Below are 15,166 nucleotides of genomic sequence, written 5' to 3'. Positions count from 1 at the left end.
TCTGTCATGCAGATTGTTCCAGATCTTTAGGGTACAGCAACCATACAAGTCATCACTATCCTTAAAACTTCATGGTGAAACATTCAAGGGCACACATGTCGGTTAGGTGTCTAACTCTCCTTGTCCTAGACATTGCAGAAAGATGGACAAGACACTGAGAATGTGGTAGGCTACAAATTTATTATATAATGCACTTGGGAACTATCCATCAATAACTTGTCAAGTTCATATCTCCCTTCCTTATGTAATCTTTACCACATGGTGGTAAAGACTGCCATCAGCCCTGCCTCCCCTCCTCTCCTCCACACCATTAACCTTGTCCCAGCGTTGTTGCTGGACCTTAACACCCTCCCCTCGTATGAGGGTTAAGGTGGTAGGGAAGAAGTGGTTGTCTCCTCTTTGTACCAAACATTAGAAGGCCCAGCCCAATTCCACACCTTCTGTAGGAGATGCCTTCTCCTAATCCACTCCCTGTTCTTGTTTATGGGGGAACAGGACCCCTATGGAATGAGTACCTGCACTGAGCACCTTCCAAGTTGCAACAAAACAAATCTTACACCTTAACCTATCCACTGGGTCACTAGGCTGCTGAGAGGAGGGTGAAAAAAACTTGCCCTGGCCAGACCAAAATGGCAGTGAGGGAAAAATTCCTTCCCAACCCCCAAAAGGTGACTAGCATGATGCCCACAGCAAGGCTCAAAAGGCCCACTTCTACTCTAATTCTATGGGGAGAGGGAGGAGGGGAAAAGCTTTTCTTCTCAGCACAGAATGGCACCCGAGGCAGGGGGGAGGGCTTATAAACCCTCACCTTTGGTGAGCAGCAGCCAGTAGGCTTATACTGTACCTTTCTGTCCAGCCAATCTTCCCTCCCTCCTGAAGCCCACAAGGAGGCTGAGGGCACACAAGGAAGGAAGGAAAAAGGGAAGGGGCACAATCTTGAATGGAGCCACAGGGTTTTATTCCCCCTTGCTGGCCCAGATAAAGGCTCTCCAATTCCGAGGCTGCAGGAGGTTGGGATCATTTGTGCCTTTGAAAATCATCCCCCCAGTCACCATGATATTATTATTACAATGGATGCTTATTTTCTTCTCTATCCCTATATCCCATATTTGCGATGGAACTTGCCTCCTGGTAACTGTTCAATGCTTTTACTGAGATCTAACTGTAAGCCTTTTACATCTGAATTAGTAAGTGACAAAGTCCTATTCTGAATCTATTTAAATTCAAATCCATTTTGAGCTGGTGATTCTGTAATACTTTTCCACGTATAGAAGAGATTTGTATTAATTGTTTCCCTCTTTATGCTATTTTTGCATTTATCTTGCCATTTCAAAAGGAACTGCTGATGAGATCCCACATCTAATAAGGGACTGTCAGGTCGCATGAGTACAAAATTTGTCAAATTACGTTATTTTTCTTTAAACAATTCACCCCAAAGATCTGTAGAAGGGACTGCGCAAGAACAATAAAAGTAGCTTCTTTAACTCGTTCCATCCCATTCGTAGATCTCCAAGTGCATCACAAATACTAGGGTCCAGTTGTGGAACCCGTATTCACATAGACGAGCATTTTACCCTTTTGATAAATCTGTCTTAGGTACTTAGATGGCCCCAACCACCTTAGTATCTGAGCACCTAGAAATCTTTAATGTATTTATCCTCACAACACCTCTGTGAGATAGCCAACTGCTATTATCTCCATTTTACAGATGGGGAACTAAGACACACAGAGACTAAGTGAAATGCCCAAAGTCACACAGGAAGTGCATGAGAAGCAGATCTGAGTCTCAGGCTAGCACTAGTCCATACTTCTCTCATAGTCCCAGTGTCTTCATTGGGATGGCTCAAATAAGTGCTCACAAACATGAATAAGGAATCCCCAATGAGATCTTGTAATAAGTTTAGCATCACAGCATCCCTCTGAGGTAGACAAGACAAAAAGTTCACAGAGCTTAATTAATCTGTGTGAAGCAGGCTATACAGAATTATTAACCAAAAGAACTAGATTGTGCAACCCTTCTCCACTCATGTGAGAAAGTGCACACTAGTGTGAATACAGACTGCACAGTCTAATCCAAAAGAAACAGAATCATACACAACTGTATTCAAAAAAGATTCTTATGCTCAGTGACTTAGTACACCCCAAAAAAGTGTATTTATTTGGTTAAAACCATCACTGATTCTTCTGAATGAAGTACCATCCACTAGCAATTAATCACTGAACTTCATAACGGATTCTCCTGCCCCATTTCTCCAGTTCTACTCTATTGTAACCCCATTGAAATCATTGGGGCTACAAGGGCATAAAATGGCATAAAGAGTGGAGAATCAGACCCAGAGACTTAATTCTGCCTAGAGTGGAGTTACCATCTGACGAACATCTCAAGTCAAAGACAGTCAACAACTTCCTTGAGGGAACAGAACTATCAACATGCAGACAAGACAGATTTAATCTAACTAACTCATATGCAGAAAGATTATGCATCTGTATTCAAATCTCTCCTCCTCATTAGGTGTCGGGGAACTGTACCAGCATCTCCCACTCCCGCATCCTGGGTAAGTTCCTTAACCATGAGCTAAAGGTTAAAAGAGAGGCTGTCCACCTGCTCCTGCCAGCTATTTTGCGAATCTATCCTTCCTTTGCTTTTGTCAAAATACTTGAAATTGAGAGGATAGTTTGACTTTGTCCATACAAAAACACTCAATTTCAACTTAAAATTTAGATGACTTTTCAATTTGCCCAAAAAATTGAAAAATTTTGTTTCTGGTTGAACTTTCTTTTTTCTCTGGAAGTGCCAGCAAACAAAAACATCCATTATTTGCTCATCTCTCAGCTGCAGCTGGAGCCAATGGGAGCTGAGCTTGTATACATTAAGTGTCACATAACACTACGTACACTGAAAAACCAGATCCTAGGCACCTCAAACTGTGCACTTGAATTTAGTGGATACTATTGACCTTAACTTCCTTGTGCCTCAGCTTCCCATCTGTAAAATGGGGATAGTATCACCCCTACCCCTCACAGGGATTTTGTGAAGATAAATATATTACTGTTTGTGAAGTACTCCGATATTATCGTGATGAGTATTATAGAAAAGAATTATTAATTTCCTCAGGGTCTGTCTTTATAGCAGGTTTCAACAGTGTGAAGTAAATTGGCCTAGGGCCAGGCACTGAACAATGATAAAACAATATATTAAGTAGCTCCTCATTAAGTGAGCACCATTCATTCTGTGCATTGAATAAGGTAGGAATGCTGTGGGGATAAAATAGTGTGTGATCCTGCAACTAAACACCGTGTCACAATACATACGCACAAGGTAAAGAAATTAAAGTTACAGAAGCAGCCTTAATTCTGGCATTTCCTAACTTTTGTGGGTTTGACCTTGCAATCTTAATAGTGTTCTTTAAATGTAGTAGGGTTTTTTTTGTGTGTGTAATACAATATATACAGATAAGATGTTCCTTACAGGTCACTCTAGGCTCAATTATTAGCCAAGTGTAAAATGTATATGAGAGAAGACTGTATCAGGCTGGGCCAGCTCGACATGGGCAGGTGGCAGGGGGTCTTGGGCTGGCCCCGCGTGCAAGGGGTAGAGGGTAGAGAGACAGCTCACTGTCTTTTCTCTTATTGCTGCTGTAACTTTAAATGGAATTTCAAACTTCTACCTAAAATTATTTGTTAGTAAGATTAATCAGAAAGATGCTGACCTTTTCATTCATTTTTTTTATTTACTTGAGGTATAACATAATTAAACAGAACAACAAAAAACCAGAAAACAAAACAATTATATATACTGATTTCTCCCACATTAATACATTTGTAATTTCTGTATCTACTTTCCGGGGAAGAACAGAAAGAATGTATCCTAATCATAATGACCAAATAATGAATTTTTAAATTATTGAAAATTATTTACATTGCTTTTTTTTCTAAATGGATAAAATGTAGGAAAAAAATATTTACTAGCTAATACCAAGCATGTGTTAAAATGATAAAAAAAAAAATCTCTGAAAAAGAATTAAGTAAACACGCCCCCACACACTATGCTGCAATTTTAACAGGAAATACTCCTTCTTGCTAAATGTTATCTGAAAGTTGAGATCAGACAGATCAGATTCAAACAGTTTTTTGTTTTAAAACATATTCTTATTATCAATTCTACTGCCGGATTTACATTCCATTGGTTGTTTCCTTCGTAAACGTAAAGCATCACACTGTTACAATTCAAATCCAATCCATACGACATGAACCAGAGGTGCTTTTATTAATATTTGCACAAAAGGGAAAAATTAACAATAACACCACTTTGTTTCTATCCCAATCCATTTGAAGCCCAGAATGAGAATCTGTTTTTGTGTAAGATGAATACAAAGCAAATCATAGAATATCAGGGTTGGAAGGGACCTCAGGAGGTCATCTAGTCCAATCCCCTGCTCAAAGCAGGACCAATCCCCAACTAAATCATCCCAGCCAGGGCTTTGTCAAGCCTGACCTTAAAAACTTCTAAGGAAGGGGATTCCACCACTTCCCTAGGTAACGCATTCCAGTGTTTCAACACCCTCCTAGTGAAAAAGTTTTTCCTAATATCCAACCTAAACCTCCCCAGCTGCAACTTGAGACCATTACTCCTTGTTCTGTCATCTGCTACCACTGAGAACAGTCTAGATCCATCCTCTTTGGAACCCCCTTTCAGGTAGTTGAAAGCAGCTATCAAATCCACCCTCATTCTTCTCTTCCGCAGACTAAACAATCCCAGTTCCCTCAGCCTCTCCTCATAAGTCATGTGTTCCAGTCCCCTAATCATTTTTGTCGCCCTCCGCTGGACGCTTTCCAATTTTTCCACATCCTTCTTGTAGTGTGGGGCCCAAAACTGGACACAGTACTCCAGATGAGGCCTCGCCAATGTCTAATAGAGTGGAACGATCATGTCCCTCGATCTGCTGGCAGTGCCCCTACTTATACATCCCACAATGCCATTGGCCTTCTTGGCAACAACGGCACACTGTTGACTCATATCCAGCTTCTCGTCCACTGTAACCCCTAGGTCCTTTTCTGCAGAACTGCTGCCTAGCCATTCGGTCCCTAGTCTGTAGCGGTGCATGGGATTCTTCCGTCCTAAGTGCAGGATTCTGCACTTGTCCTTGTTGAACCTCATAATATTTCTTTTGGCCCAACCCTCAAATTTGTCTAGGTCCCTCTGTATCCAATCCCTACCCTCCAGCATATCTACCTCTCCTCCCCAAATACTCTGGGGTCAACGGAAAACAGACAATTTATAAGCAATACACGTCTCACTGTACATCTCACCACAGAAAATTTTAGGACAATTCAAGTGTGCAAAATGTGCACCAAGTAGTTTAACACAAATCTGCAACTGTTTTTTTAATTAGGAAGTGTTTCTCAGCTAGCTCACGTTGTATAAGTGCAAATACTGATGACCTATTTTGCATTGATTGTGCAGGCACAAGTATATACAAAGTACAGTATATAGAAAGCAATGTGCCAAAGATTTGCCCACAGATGACCCAGTGCACAGCAGTTCTGCAAAAGCATACAGATTGTTCTGTATTGTACACACCTCTATCCTTTGCAACCTCATCTCAGTAGGGGCCAAAAGGGGCATGTTAGGGATTAGGAATGGGCAGAGTCAAGGCTCAGAAAGTTCACCCTAACACTAACTACTGTAAGCAGGCATGCAGAAGACATTTTTGCACTGAATAATGCACGGCTGCTCCATACTACGGGTCATGCTCTACATATCACCACATCCTCCAATCACCTTTCAGGGCTGTGCATGGTTATAAATACTTGATCTGGTCTCTGCAGGATCAAGCCCTTAATGAAAAATATTCTGTTGCTTAGGCTATGTCTACACTTAGGGCGGTTGTAGAGTACCTATGCTGCACACCCTGTTAGCACAGGTATATATAGCAGTGTTAGGGTGACCATATTTTCACAAAGGGAAAACGGGACACTGCATGGAGTGGCCTGAGGCCCTGCGCGAGCTCCCCCCCATCCTCCCACCTTCCCTGCTTCCTGCCCTCAGGGCTGGCCCAAGGCCCTCCTTTCTCCCCCGCGCGTGAGGTTGGCACAAGCCACCACCCCGCCGCCAACCTGCATGGGGCTGGCTTGAGCCCCCCTTCCACCTGCCCACCCATGGGACTGGCATGAGGCCCCCTGCCACACACCCAGGACTGGTCTGAAGCTTCCCTCTACCCCTTGCACGCGGCGCCAGCCCAAGACCCCCTGCCACCTGCCCATGTCGAGCTGGCCCAGCCTGAGCCACTCTCCTGAGCCCTCCCTCCTGCGCAGGGCTGGTGTTGTTGCTCGCCCTCCCTCCCCGCCACATTCCTTCACACCCCACTAAGGGTTGCACTCCATGTTTTTGGCAAAACTGTGCATTTGTCCAGTTTGCTCTTGCCAGCTGATGATCAAAATTAGAGTAATCTGAGACCACAAATGCTACTACAGGATCACATGAATTGTAGGCAAAGTTTGGAGAAAACAGTGTACGCACTGGTTAAGGTGCTAGCTTGCATTCAACTTCCTCCTTCGCCACAGACTTGTGGGACCTTGAACAAGTCACTTAGTCTCTCTGTGCCTCAGTTCCCAATCGGTAAAATGGGGACATTATTATTAATCATGTTTATTATGATAGCACCTCAGGACCCATCAAGCATGGATCCCATTGTGATAGACATTATGTAAACAAAGAGTAGTAGACAGTTCCTGCCCCATAGAGCTTACAGAGGGCAGGGAAAAGGGTAGAACACACAAGCAGAGTAAACAATGTGATGGCGGAAAACGTCATGTCAGTACCACAATTTCTTTTTTTAATGGGTTTAGTCTGGAGGGAATCCCCTAAATGGGAAGAAGAAGGAGGGGAAAGGGGGTGAGGGGAACACAGCAGGGGAGGAAATTGAAGGAGGGGCAGATGAAACTGAGATGAAGGAGGAGGATTGGAGCAAACAGCCTATCAGCACAGGGCAGAGTAAGTTGCAGAATTTCAACAGGTTTGCCTGAAATATTCAGATCCCAGCTTTGGCTGCTCCTGGTCCTACTGGCTGGAGCTCTGAATGGCTGCTCTCTGCAGTTTTCCCCCAAGGATACCACCTGGATCTTAGTTTCCCAAAGTCAGGGAGTAGGGTCACCCCTGCCCAGGAGGGTACAAGGGATGGGGGTGGCCCCGTCTGGGTCCCATTTTATCCCCTTCTCCTAGTGCAGCTGTATTTCCCTCGATGTGGTCAAGACAAAGACATTAAAATTGGGAGGCACTCAGATACTACTGTTATGGGGGCCACAGAAGAACCTGAGCTAGATTTGTCACACAGAAGAATTACTGCTTAATCTTGTGATGGAACATAATTAGGTACGGCTGGTCAAGAAACTGGGGGAAATTGTTAAGTCACTTTTGTTCCACACAGGTTTCAAAAAGCAATAATTTTTAGTTTATTTTAAAATTTTATGTGAACATTTTTATCACACTGTTTAGGTTTCTTAAATTTTATTTTTGAAATTTTTCCTCTCCTCCTCCACTCTCTCCCCCTTTATTTTTATTTTCCTCCCTTTTCCAAGTTGCCACTGAAAAGTAAGGAGTGGGGAAGGGGGAGGTGGAAAACCAAAACTGAAACATCCAAACAGACAATTCCCCCCTCCCCTAATTCATAGTTTTCCAATTTTTAAAGAATATTTAATATAAAACAAAACACTTCCTCAGTTTCACCTTAAAAAAATCACTAAAATTTCCAATTTCAAAAAAGGGTAAAAATAAAAAAGGTCAGCCCTATAGCAAGAGATATTAGTGAAAAAAATTAAAGTTCATCCTAATATTTAATTTTAAATCACACCATCTACAGTGTATTGCAAGAAAGAATTTAAATTATTCTATGAAGTTATTTCAATATATAGACATTGTTATATATAAAAATTATGGCAAACTTATCGAACCATTTTTAGACTCTTGAGAGTAAGCAATGTATAATTCTTCTGAAGGTGATAATGAACACCATAAGCTCATTAGAAGACCGTTTATTCACCCATATTGGCCAAGAACATGGTCAAAGGGGGTTTGAGCAAATACAATAATTCACCACACTCACCCCAGAGTAGTATAAATACATCTGATTTGCAGTTAAACATGGCTACCGATGAATGATAGGGAAAATAAAATTTGATGTATCCAAAATACCAGAGACAGATCTTTTCACACAGAAAGCTATCATTTCAAGCCTGTCCTTGTGAAGGAATTTATTCTTGCCTTGAAGCCTTAGTTTGTATTCTACAGAAAATTCATGACAAGAACTGACATACAAGCCAGACAAAGAAAATGCTTCCTCAAAAAAAATAAAATAAAATAAAAAAATAAAGTCCACCAGAGACAAATGAATTAGTCCAAAATCAGAAGACAAAAGACACTGCAGAGAATTTAGACAAATCTACACACACACAAAGTCTTTTTTTGTGTGTGTATGGTCTTAGATTTTCATCACTCATACAGACCAGGAAGCAAATCAAAAGTGGGAACAAAAGGCCTCAAACTGTTCATTCATGCCTATATTTATCCTGTCATCACATTATTATCATGCATCTTATCCAGGACCAGGACTGGAGGGGAACAGTTTTTTCCTCAGCCTAGTACCCTCATTAGATTGATAGATTCTTCAGCTGAAATAGGTGCCAGAAGGAAGCGAAGATGAAAAAAGAAATGCATTGGGAGGGATGATGTTTTGCCTCCTTTCCTGTCAGGTCCCTGGTAATGTTTGTGCACTGTCAACCAAAGAAGTTTGCTCCTGAATTCCACAGAACTGCTCCTTTACCACAGAACATGTTTGTCTAGTGAATATACATACTATTAAAGCAGTTTATTCTATGGATAGATCAACAATATACCAAAGGCTCCATTTCTGAACTGTAGTCTGTATACGGAGAGCGTCCAAAATCTCCTTATTCATTTGGGTCTCAATCCTGCTCTCATTAACATCAATGAAAGCTCCGCTATTGATTTCAAGAGGAGCAGGCCCTTGAGGAGCTATAGAAGTTGCGACTCTGAATGGAATGCGGCACACTCAGGAGAGGCGGTGGGGGGAGAAGGAGGCGAGGAGGGGGGAGCTTGGCTGCCAGTGGGTGTGGAGCACCCACTAATTTTTCCCCGTGGGTGCTCCAGCCCTGTATTACAAAATTTGTACTATGCTTCTGGGTGACATCCCCAGAAAGTTTGGTATCAGCACTGCCTAGCCTGCTTGATGGATCATTAAGGACCATCAGCTATACAACTGGCCCATTGAGAGAAGACAAGGAATACACCTTATGACTCAGCAAGGGATGCAGGGGCATGCCTATGGACAGAACTCTAAGGCTTCCAAGCCATGTGCTGGGCAGTTTGTATTTGGGACAAAGGTAGCACAGGCTGTGTGGGAAAAGACTATAAAAGGCAGTTGCATCTTCTCCAAAATTGTCTTCAGTCCTGCTTCTTGTCTTCATTCCTGATTCTTACCTCTGTAGTAACATTTCTACAAATGAACCTCTGAACAAAGGACTGAACGACCCATCCAAGCTGTGGATGTGTTCCAGAGGGACTTTCAAGCCAGCAAACTTACCAATACTGCTAGGAACCTGATACATGGATGCTGAAGTCTTTGTATGTATGTGACTGTTTTACCAATTAACATCTCTCTTCTTGTTCTTTCTTTTTTCTTTATAATAAACGTTTAGTTTTAGACACTAAAGGATTGGCTGGCAGCATGGTATTTCGGGTAAGATCCAAACCTATATTGACCTGGTAATGTGGCTGACCCTTTGGGGTCAGAAGAACATTTTGTATATGTGAGCAGAGTTTTTTAAATAAAACTTCTCACTGTACTGGACTTATGTGCTAACTGGGAGCCAAAGAACTGGAATGCAATAAAGGTGCCTGTGTGATTTCTTTTTTTGCTTTTTGATAACCAGTGTGAGGGATCAGAAGCACAGTTTGTGACTGGTTGGGGAGTTTAACTTCAGTGTTACCCCCAGGCTTGGAAGTATCTTTTCTCCCTTTTGCAGCCTGCCCTGACCTTGGCACTTCTAGTGAGGGCAGCCCCAGGCACTCCGGGTCACAGAAGACTCCTCACAAAATCCTTGGGACATCAGAAAGGAACACAGCCACTTTTCAAACACTGGGCCAAATCCTCAGGCACTGAACATCTGAAATCACTATGACAGCCAGCAGGTATTACAAAAGCCCCACAGATGCTTAGTGCCTCTCTGGATTGGGGCCACTGTTATGTCAGGTATGTGTTTGATGCATCTGTGCTTGAAAATAACAAATTGAAGAGTGAGCTGAAGAAAGTTGAGAGATGTAGGCCTGACACATCACCTATACCTACATTTGCGCCTGAAACTGATATGCCAAGAACACATTTCATAAGCACAATATATTCTATCTGCGTGCAAGTAAACAATGCAGTTAAGCCTCATCCTATATGTTGTCAATAGGGAACTCTCTGGCTTCATGTAATTTTATGTATCTTTCAGAAAAATCTCTGATTTAAATGCAAAATCTGGCATTAATGGTCATCTCGTGGATTTGTGACACTGGGCCAGATAAGCACCAGCTGACGCAAGGAATAATGTGTTACACATCCTGGAGTCAAGAAGACCCTTTGTGACTCTGGGAGACTCACTTTAACATGGAACTGTTGGTTCTAATACCCTTCATTCCAAAGGTTTCCACTAGGGAATGCAGCTTTGATTCCTGCCAAGGGCTTCGCAGGAGCTCATACAGAGAAGGTTCTGAGTGAGGACATCTCCTGGCAGCCTTGTTCATGCCTCTTTTGGGGTATGGTTGGCAGCCCTCCAGGATTGTCCAGGAGTGTCCAGGAATTAAAGATTAAACTTCAGTTGAAGATTATGTTATGTGATGAAACCTCCAGGATTACCAACCAAAATTGGCAACCCTACTTTGGGGGCTGTTTTGTTTCCTTAAAACTCCCAAATCTCCTGCACAAAGGAGGCTATCGCAATGTGGCCATTGTAACCTCCTCTCCAGTGGACCTTCTGCAGAGATTTAGACAAGTTTCTGGAGAACTTTTATTCCATAAACCAATGAGTAGCACTCACCCATATTCATCTTTTTATGTGATCCACCCAATGGGATATGGGGTAATAGTAATAAATATGGGTAAATATATGGATAACGTTTAATAAACCTCAGTAATTTTTCAGTGCCAATTACGAACAGAAGCTGAAAATACTTTTCATTTTATGTAACTGTGTCCTACTACCATGTAGGACAGTGGTTCTCAAAGCCGGTCCGCTGCTTGTTCAGGGAAAGCCCTTGGCACGCCGGACCAGTTTGTTTACCTGCCGCGTCCGCAGGTTCGGCCAATCACGGCTCCCAGTGGCCGCGGTTCGCCGCTCCAGGCCAATGGGGGCTGCGGGAAGCGGCGTGGGCCCAGGGACGTGCTGGACACCCTTCCCGGAGCCCCCATTGGCCTGGAGCAGCAAACCGCAGCCAGTGGGAGCCGCGATCGGCTGAACCTGCGGACGCGGCAGGTAAACAAACTGGTCCGGTGCACCAGGGGCTCTCCCTGAATAAGTAGCGGACCAGCTTTGAGAACCACTGATGTAGGAGACAACACAGCAGAAAGGAAATCACTTACCCAAATGTGAAAGGGGACTGCAAATTTCATGGAACGTGGTCTGCATCTCAATGAATAGGAAGATTTTTTTTTGAGGGAGGGGATTACTATTTTTTCCCCAATGGATGCATGTCACTACTTAGGTGGGCTACTATATCAGATTGTTATACTATACTACTATATCTGATTGTTATAACAATGCCATCTAATTATGCAGAGAGTCACATTTGAATTATAGAATATAAATATTTATGAAAAAAATAAAAATGAGACAACACAGAAATTCATTCATAGGATTAATTTTAAATCATGTCAGCCGAGGATAGGAAGCCTTCCACAGAACTGAATTCATCAATATCTTTCAGATTCTTCTATGAATGATCTAAAAAGTGATTACTCATACTCAAATCCTTAAATTATTTCTACAGTGGCTTCACAGTCATGTATTTTTTTTCCTGAGATGTAGCTGCCCAGAAAAAAAAGGCTGAATAAGGAATGTAAAATGCAATCTATTTCAGAATGGTTTCCATTAAAAGACATCATGATAATGCAATATATACTGTTGTAAAAAGTAAAATTGCCTAGAAAGTTTACTGCCTGAAGGTAGCCAAACAGACAATGGAACACTATTTCTTATTTAACAAGAAGCTTTTGGAAATTCACTAAATTGTTTTCACTGGTTTCCCTATCATAAAATAGCTCTTCAGCACCAAGCCACATCATCAAGTTCGAATATGCAGTAGGAAAAATTACTGCTGCCAACTACAGCTGAATGAAGCCCAGCTAATTAATGCAAATATTTTTCTACTCAATCCTTCCGTATATCTGTGAATGTGATTCAGGTTACAAACGTGTCACCTGCTCAAAACTTTACATGTTTATGTAGAAGAACCCCATTGATGTTTTGTTTTTATTATAGATAGTGACAACATGGCTTGGAAAAATCTGATATTTTAAAATTGAATACACCACTGACACGCACGATTCCAATCTCAAATGAGTAAACAATAGTCATAACTCTATCCAAGTGAATTAAGTTAGTGGTGTCAACAAGATCAGAATCAAGCCCTGTGTATTAATATGGAACTTCCTTCTTTGGTGTTAGAGTTATATGTGCGGCTGACCTGTAAGTCTTTCCAAAGCATCAAATCCATGTTTCAGTGCAATGATATCAAGGAACGAAACAGTGCCATCTTCAAACCTGCAGAAAAGGAGAGGGGAACAAATGAGCCCAGTAAACCAATCACGTAGCTACTCTACATACATGATTTTAAATACATTTCATAACACTTATTAGAAATCTAGTGAAACTAATTCACAGAGAAACGAGTTCTTCCCGTAGGGATTCATCTCCCACTCCTGTACTATCCTGTGCAGTCACAATATACTCTTTGGGCTAGATTTCCACATGGGCTGTACACCTCCACCAGGGGAACAATACTCTCCTGCATGACCTTGAGTCTGAGGGCATAGGGGTACGGAGCACTATGCAACTGCTGACTCCTCACCTTAACTAGCTAGTCAGGAAGGGCTGGGGAAAAGTTGGAGCTGTGCCTCTTCCCCTCCCCCACATACCAATCCAACTAATGCAAGTAATAAATTACTTCCCTTCCCCAAGGCAAGGAGGAAAAACAGTACCATAATTCCCACCCTGCACTGCTCCTGGAAATGGAAAATAAGTCCACTCTAATACCACTGTTCATTAGAAATGGTAAGAAGGTAGACTGGGACGTTCTGTTCACCCAGTCTCATAATGCTAGAACAAGGGGACATGAAATAAAATTGAAAGGTGACAAATACAAAACGGATAAAAGGAAACACTTTTTCAAACAACATGTAATTAGACAGTTGAATTCATTCCCCTAGAATGAAACTGAAGCCAAAATTTAGCAAGATTCAAAGAGTAATTGGATGTTTACATGGATAAAAAGAATATTCAGAATTATAATAATTAATGCTAATGGCAAAAGGATTGGAAGGGAGATAAAACCTTATGCTTCAGGGTTTAAACCGATCTCTGATTATTAGGGATTAGGACGGGTGCAGATTATCCCACATCAACCTGATCTGGGGTTTTTTTGTATCTTTCTCAGAAGCATTTGGTACTGGCCACTGACACAATACTGGACTAGATGGAGCATGAGTCTGACCCAGTATGGCAATTCCTGTATAGCAAAGCATTATGCTGTGTCAGCACACATACACATGCACAAAAAATGCCCTAGAGAACAGATTTTGGCTTTTTAGAAATGACACAATCGTTTTCAAAATATGGAAAAAAGATTTGTCATTGCCACAACTAAAGATAGAGTAAAAAAGGTACAGAAAGGGTAAAAAAAAAAAATCAATCTGATCCAAACTACATGTTTGTAGTTTTAAACAAACAAACAAAAAACCCCACCCTTAATAAAATGGCATAATAGTTCTCACGCTACCTCTTGAAAAATTCAGGGGATTTTTCTCAATTATCTTTTTCACTAATCCACAATTATCAACTAATTCAAACAATATACATTACACCGTTAGCCCATACATATACATTAGATGTACTATACACCACATTAATAGGTATTAGGTGCATGATATTACTGTAACATTACATTACATTTTATATATGGAAGTTGGGAAGTTATGTTCATGTATTATGCTCTTCCCACAATTTTGTTCACCCATGTCAAGTATCTCACAACATTTTACAAAGCTGAAGTCAGACTAGAAAATAGGAAACTTGTCAAAGCAAGCGTTGTGAATACTTTGTACCAAGTACTATTAGGGACTACTTTCAGGGTTCAGCAACACTTTGAATGAACTATTCAAAACACAACATGAGAAAGTAAAGGAAGATACCTTCATGGACAGTACCTGGAATGTTAGTATTCAAACAAAGATAACAAAGGTACAGAACAACTACTTAAGGAACTGGTACACACTTGTGTGTTGGATTTTAGTGATGTGTAAAGAGTTTTGTAACCTATAAAACAAATACTACTGTATAAATACTGCTAGTTGACATGTGTAAGGTGAATACACTGTGAAAATTTGCTTCTCAGAAAGAGGATATGTACGCCTCCTTTTCATATTGTTCTTCTTTGTCTTTAGACAATAAATTTGGCTAAATTTAGTTATTTAGTCTCTTGAACACTTTTAAGAATGAACCATGAGTGCAGTAAAACAATTGGCTGTGTCTTTTAATCAACAACTCTAATAGGAGAATCGAGTGAAGGAGAACATATAATACTTGAATAAGAAGTTTACTTTCACATAAATGACTAATCTAAAGTTAGTAAGTACTGTCTTGATGGTGAAATGCTCAATTGAGTAAAATAATTGTGTGGATAAAAGAGGCCAGAGAATGGGGTAAATAATTACAGATCTAGTAGGAATAGATAAGTGGTGGACTGCCACAAGGGAGAATAGATTAATAGATTTTAAGGCTAGAAAGCTAGACTAATTAGGGCCCAAGCCTGCTTCCAGAGAAGGCAATGGAAAAACCTCTCTTGATTTCAATAGCAGCAGACACAACCCAATGCTATACATTAGTGACTAGT

The 15,166-nt window shown here is 41.2% G+C and overlaps 1 protein-coding gene across 1 annotated transcript in view; it reads right to left on the bottom strand.

The window, feature by feature from the left end:
• Positions 1-15,166, bottom strand: part of MOCOS (molybdenum cofactor sulfurase) — a 421,823-nt gene that overhangs the window by 165,008 nt on the left and 241,649 nt on the right. The window contains exon 5 of the mRNA XM_084620329.1: positions 12,743-12,819. Within this exon, the coding sequence (XP_084476455.1) occupies positions 12,743-12,819 (77 nt within the window). The remainder of the gene's footprint in view (positions 1-12,742; positions 12,820-15,166) is intronic.

Source organism: Lepidochelys olivacea (genome assembly GCF_965140295.1).
Source record: "Lepidochelys olivacea isolate rLepOli2 genome assembly, chromosome: 2".
Classification (NCBI taxonomy): domain Eukaryota; kingdom Metazoa; phylum Chordata; order Testudines; family Cheloniidae; genus Lepidochelys; species Lepidochelys olivacea.
The sequence above is the reverse complement of the archived record's forward strand: the minus strand, read 5'-3'. Positions and strand labels throughout refer to the sequence as shown.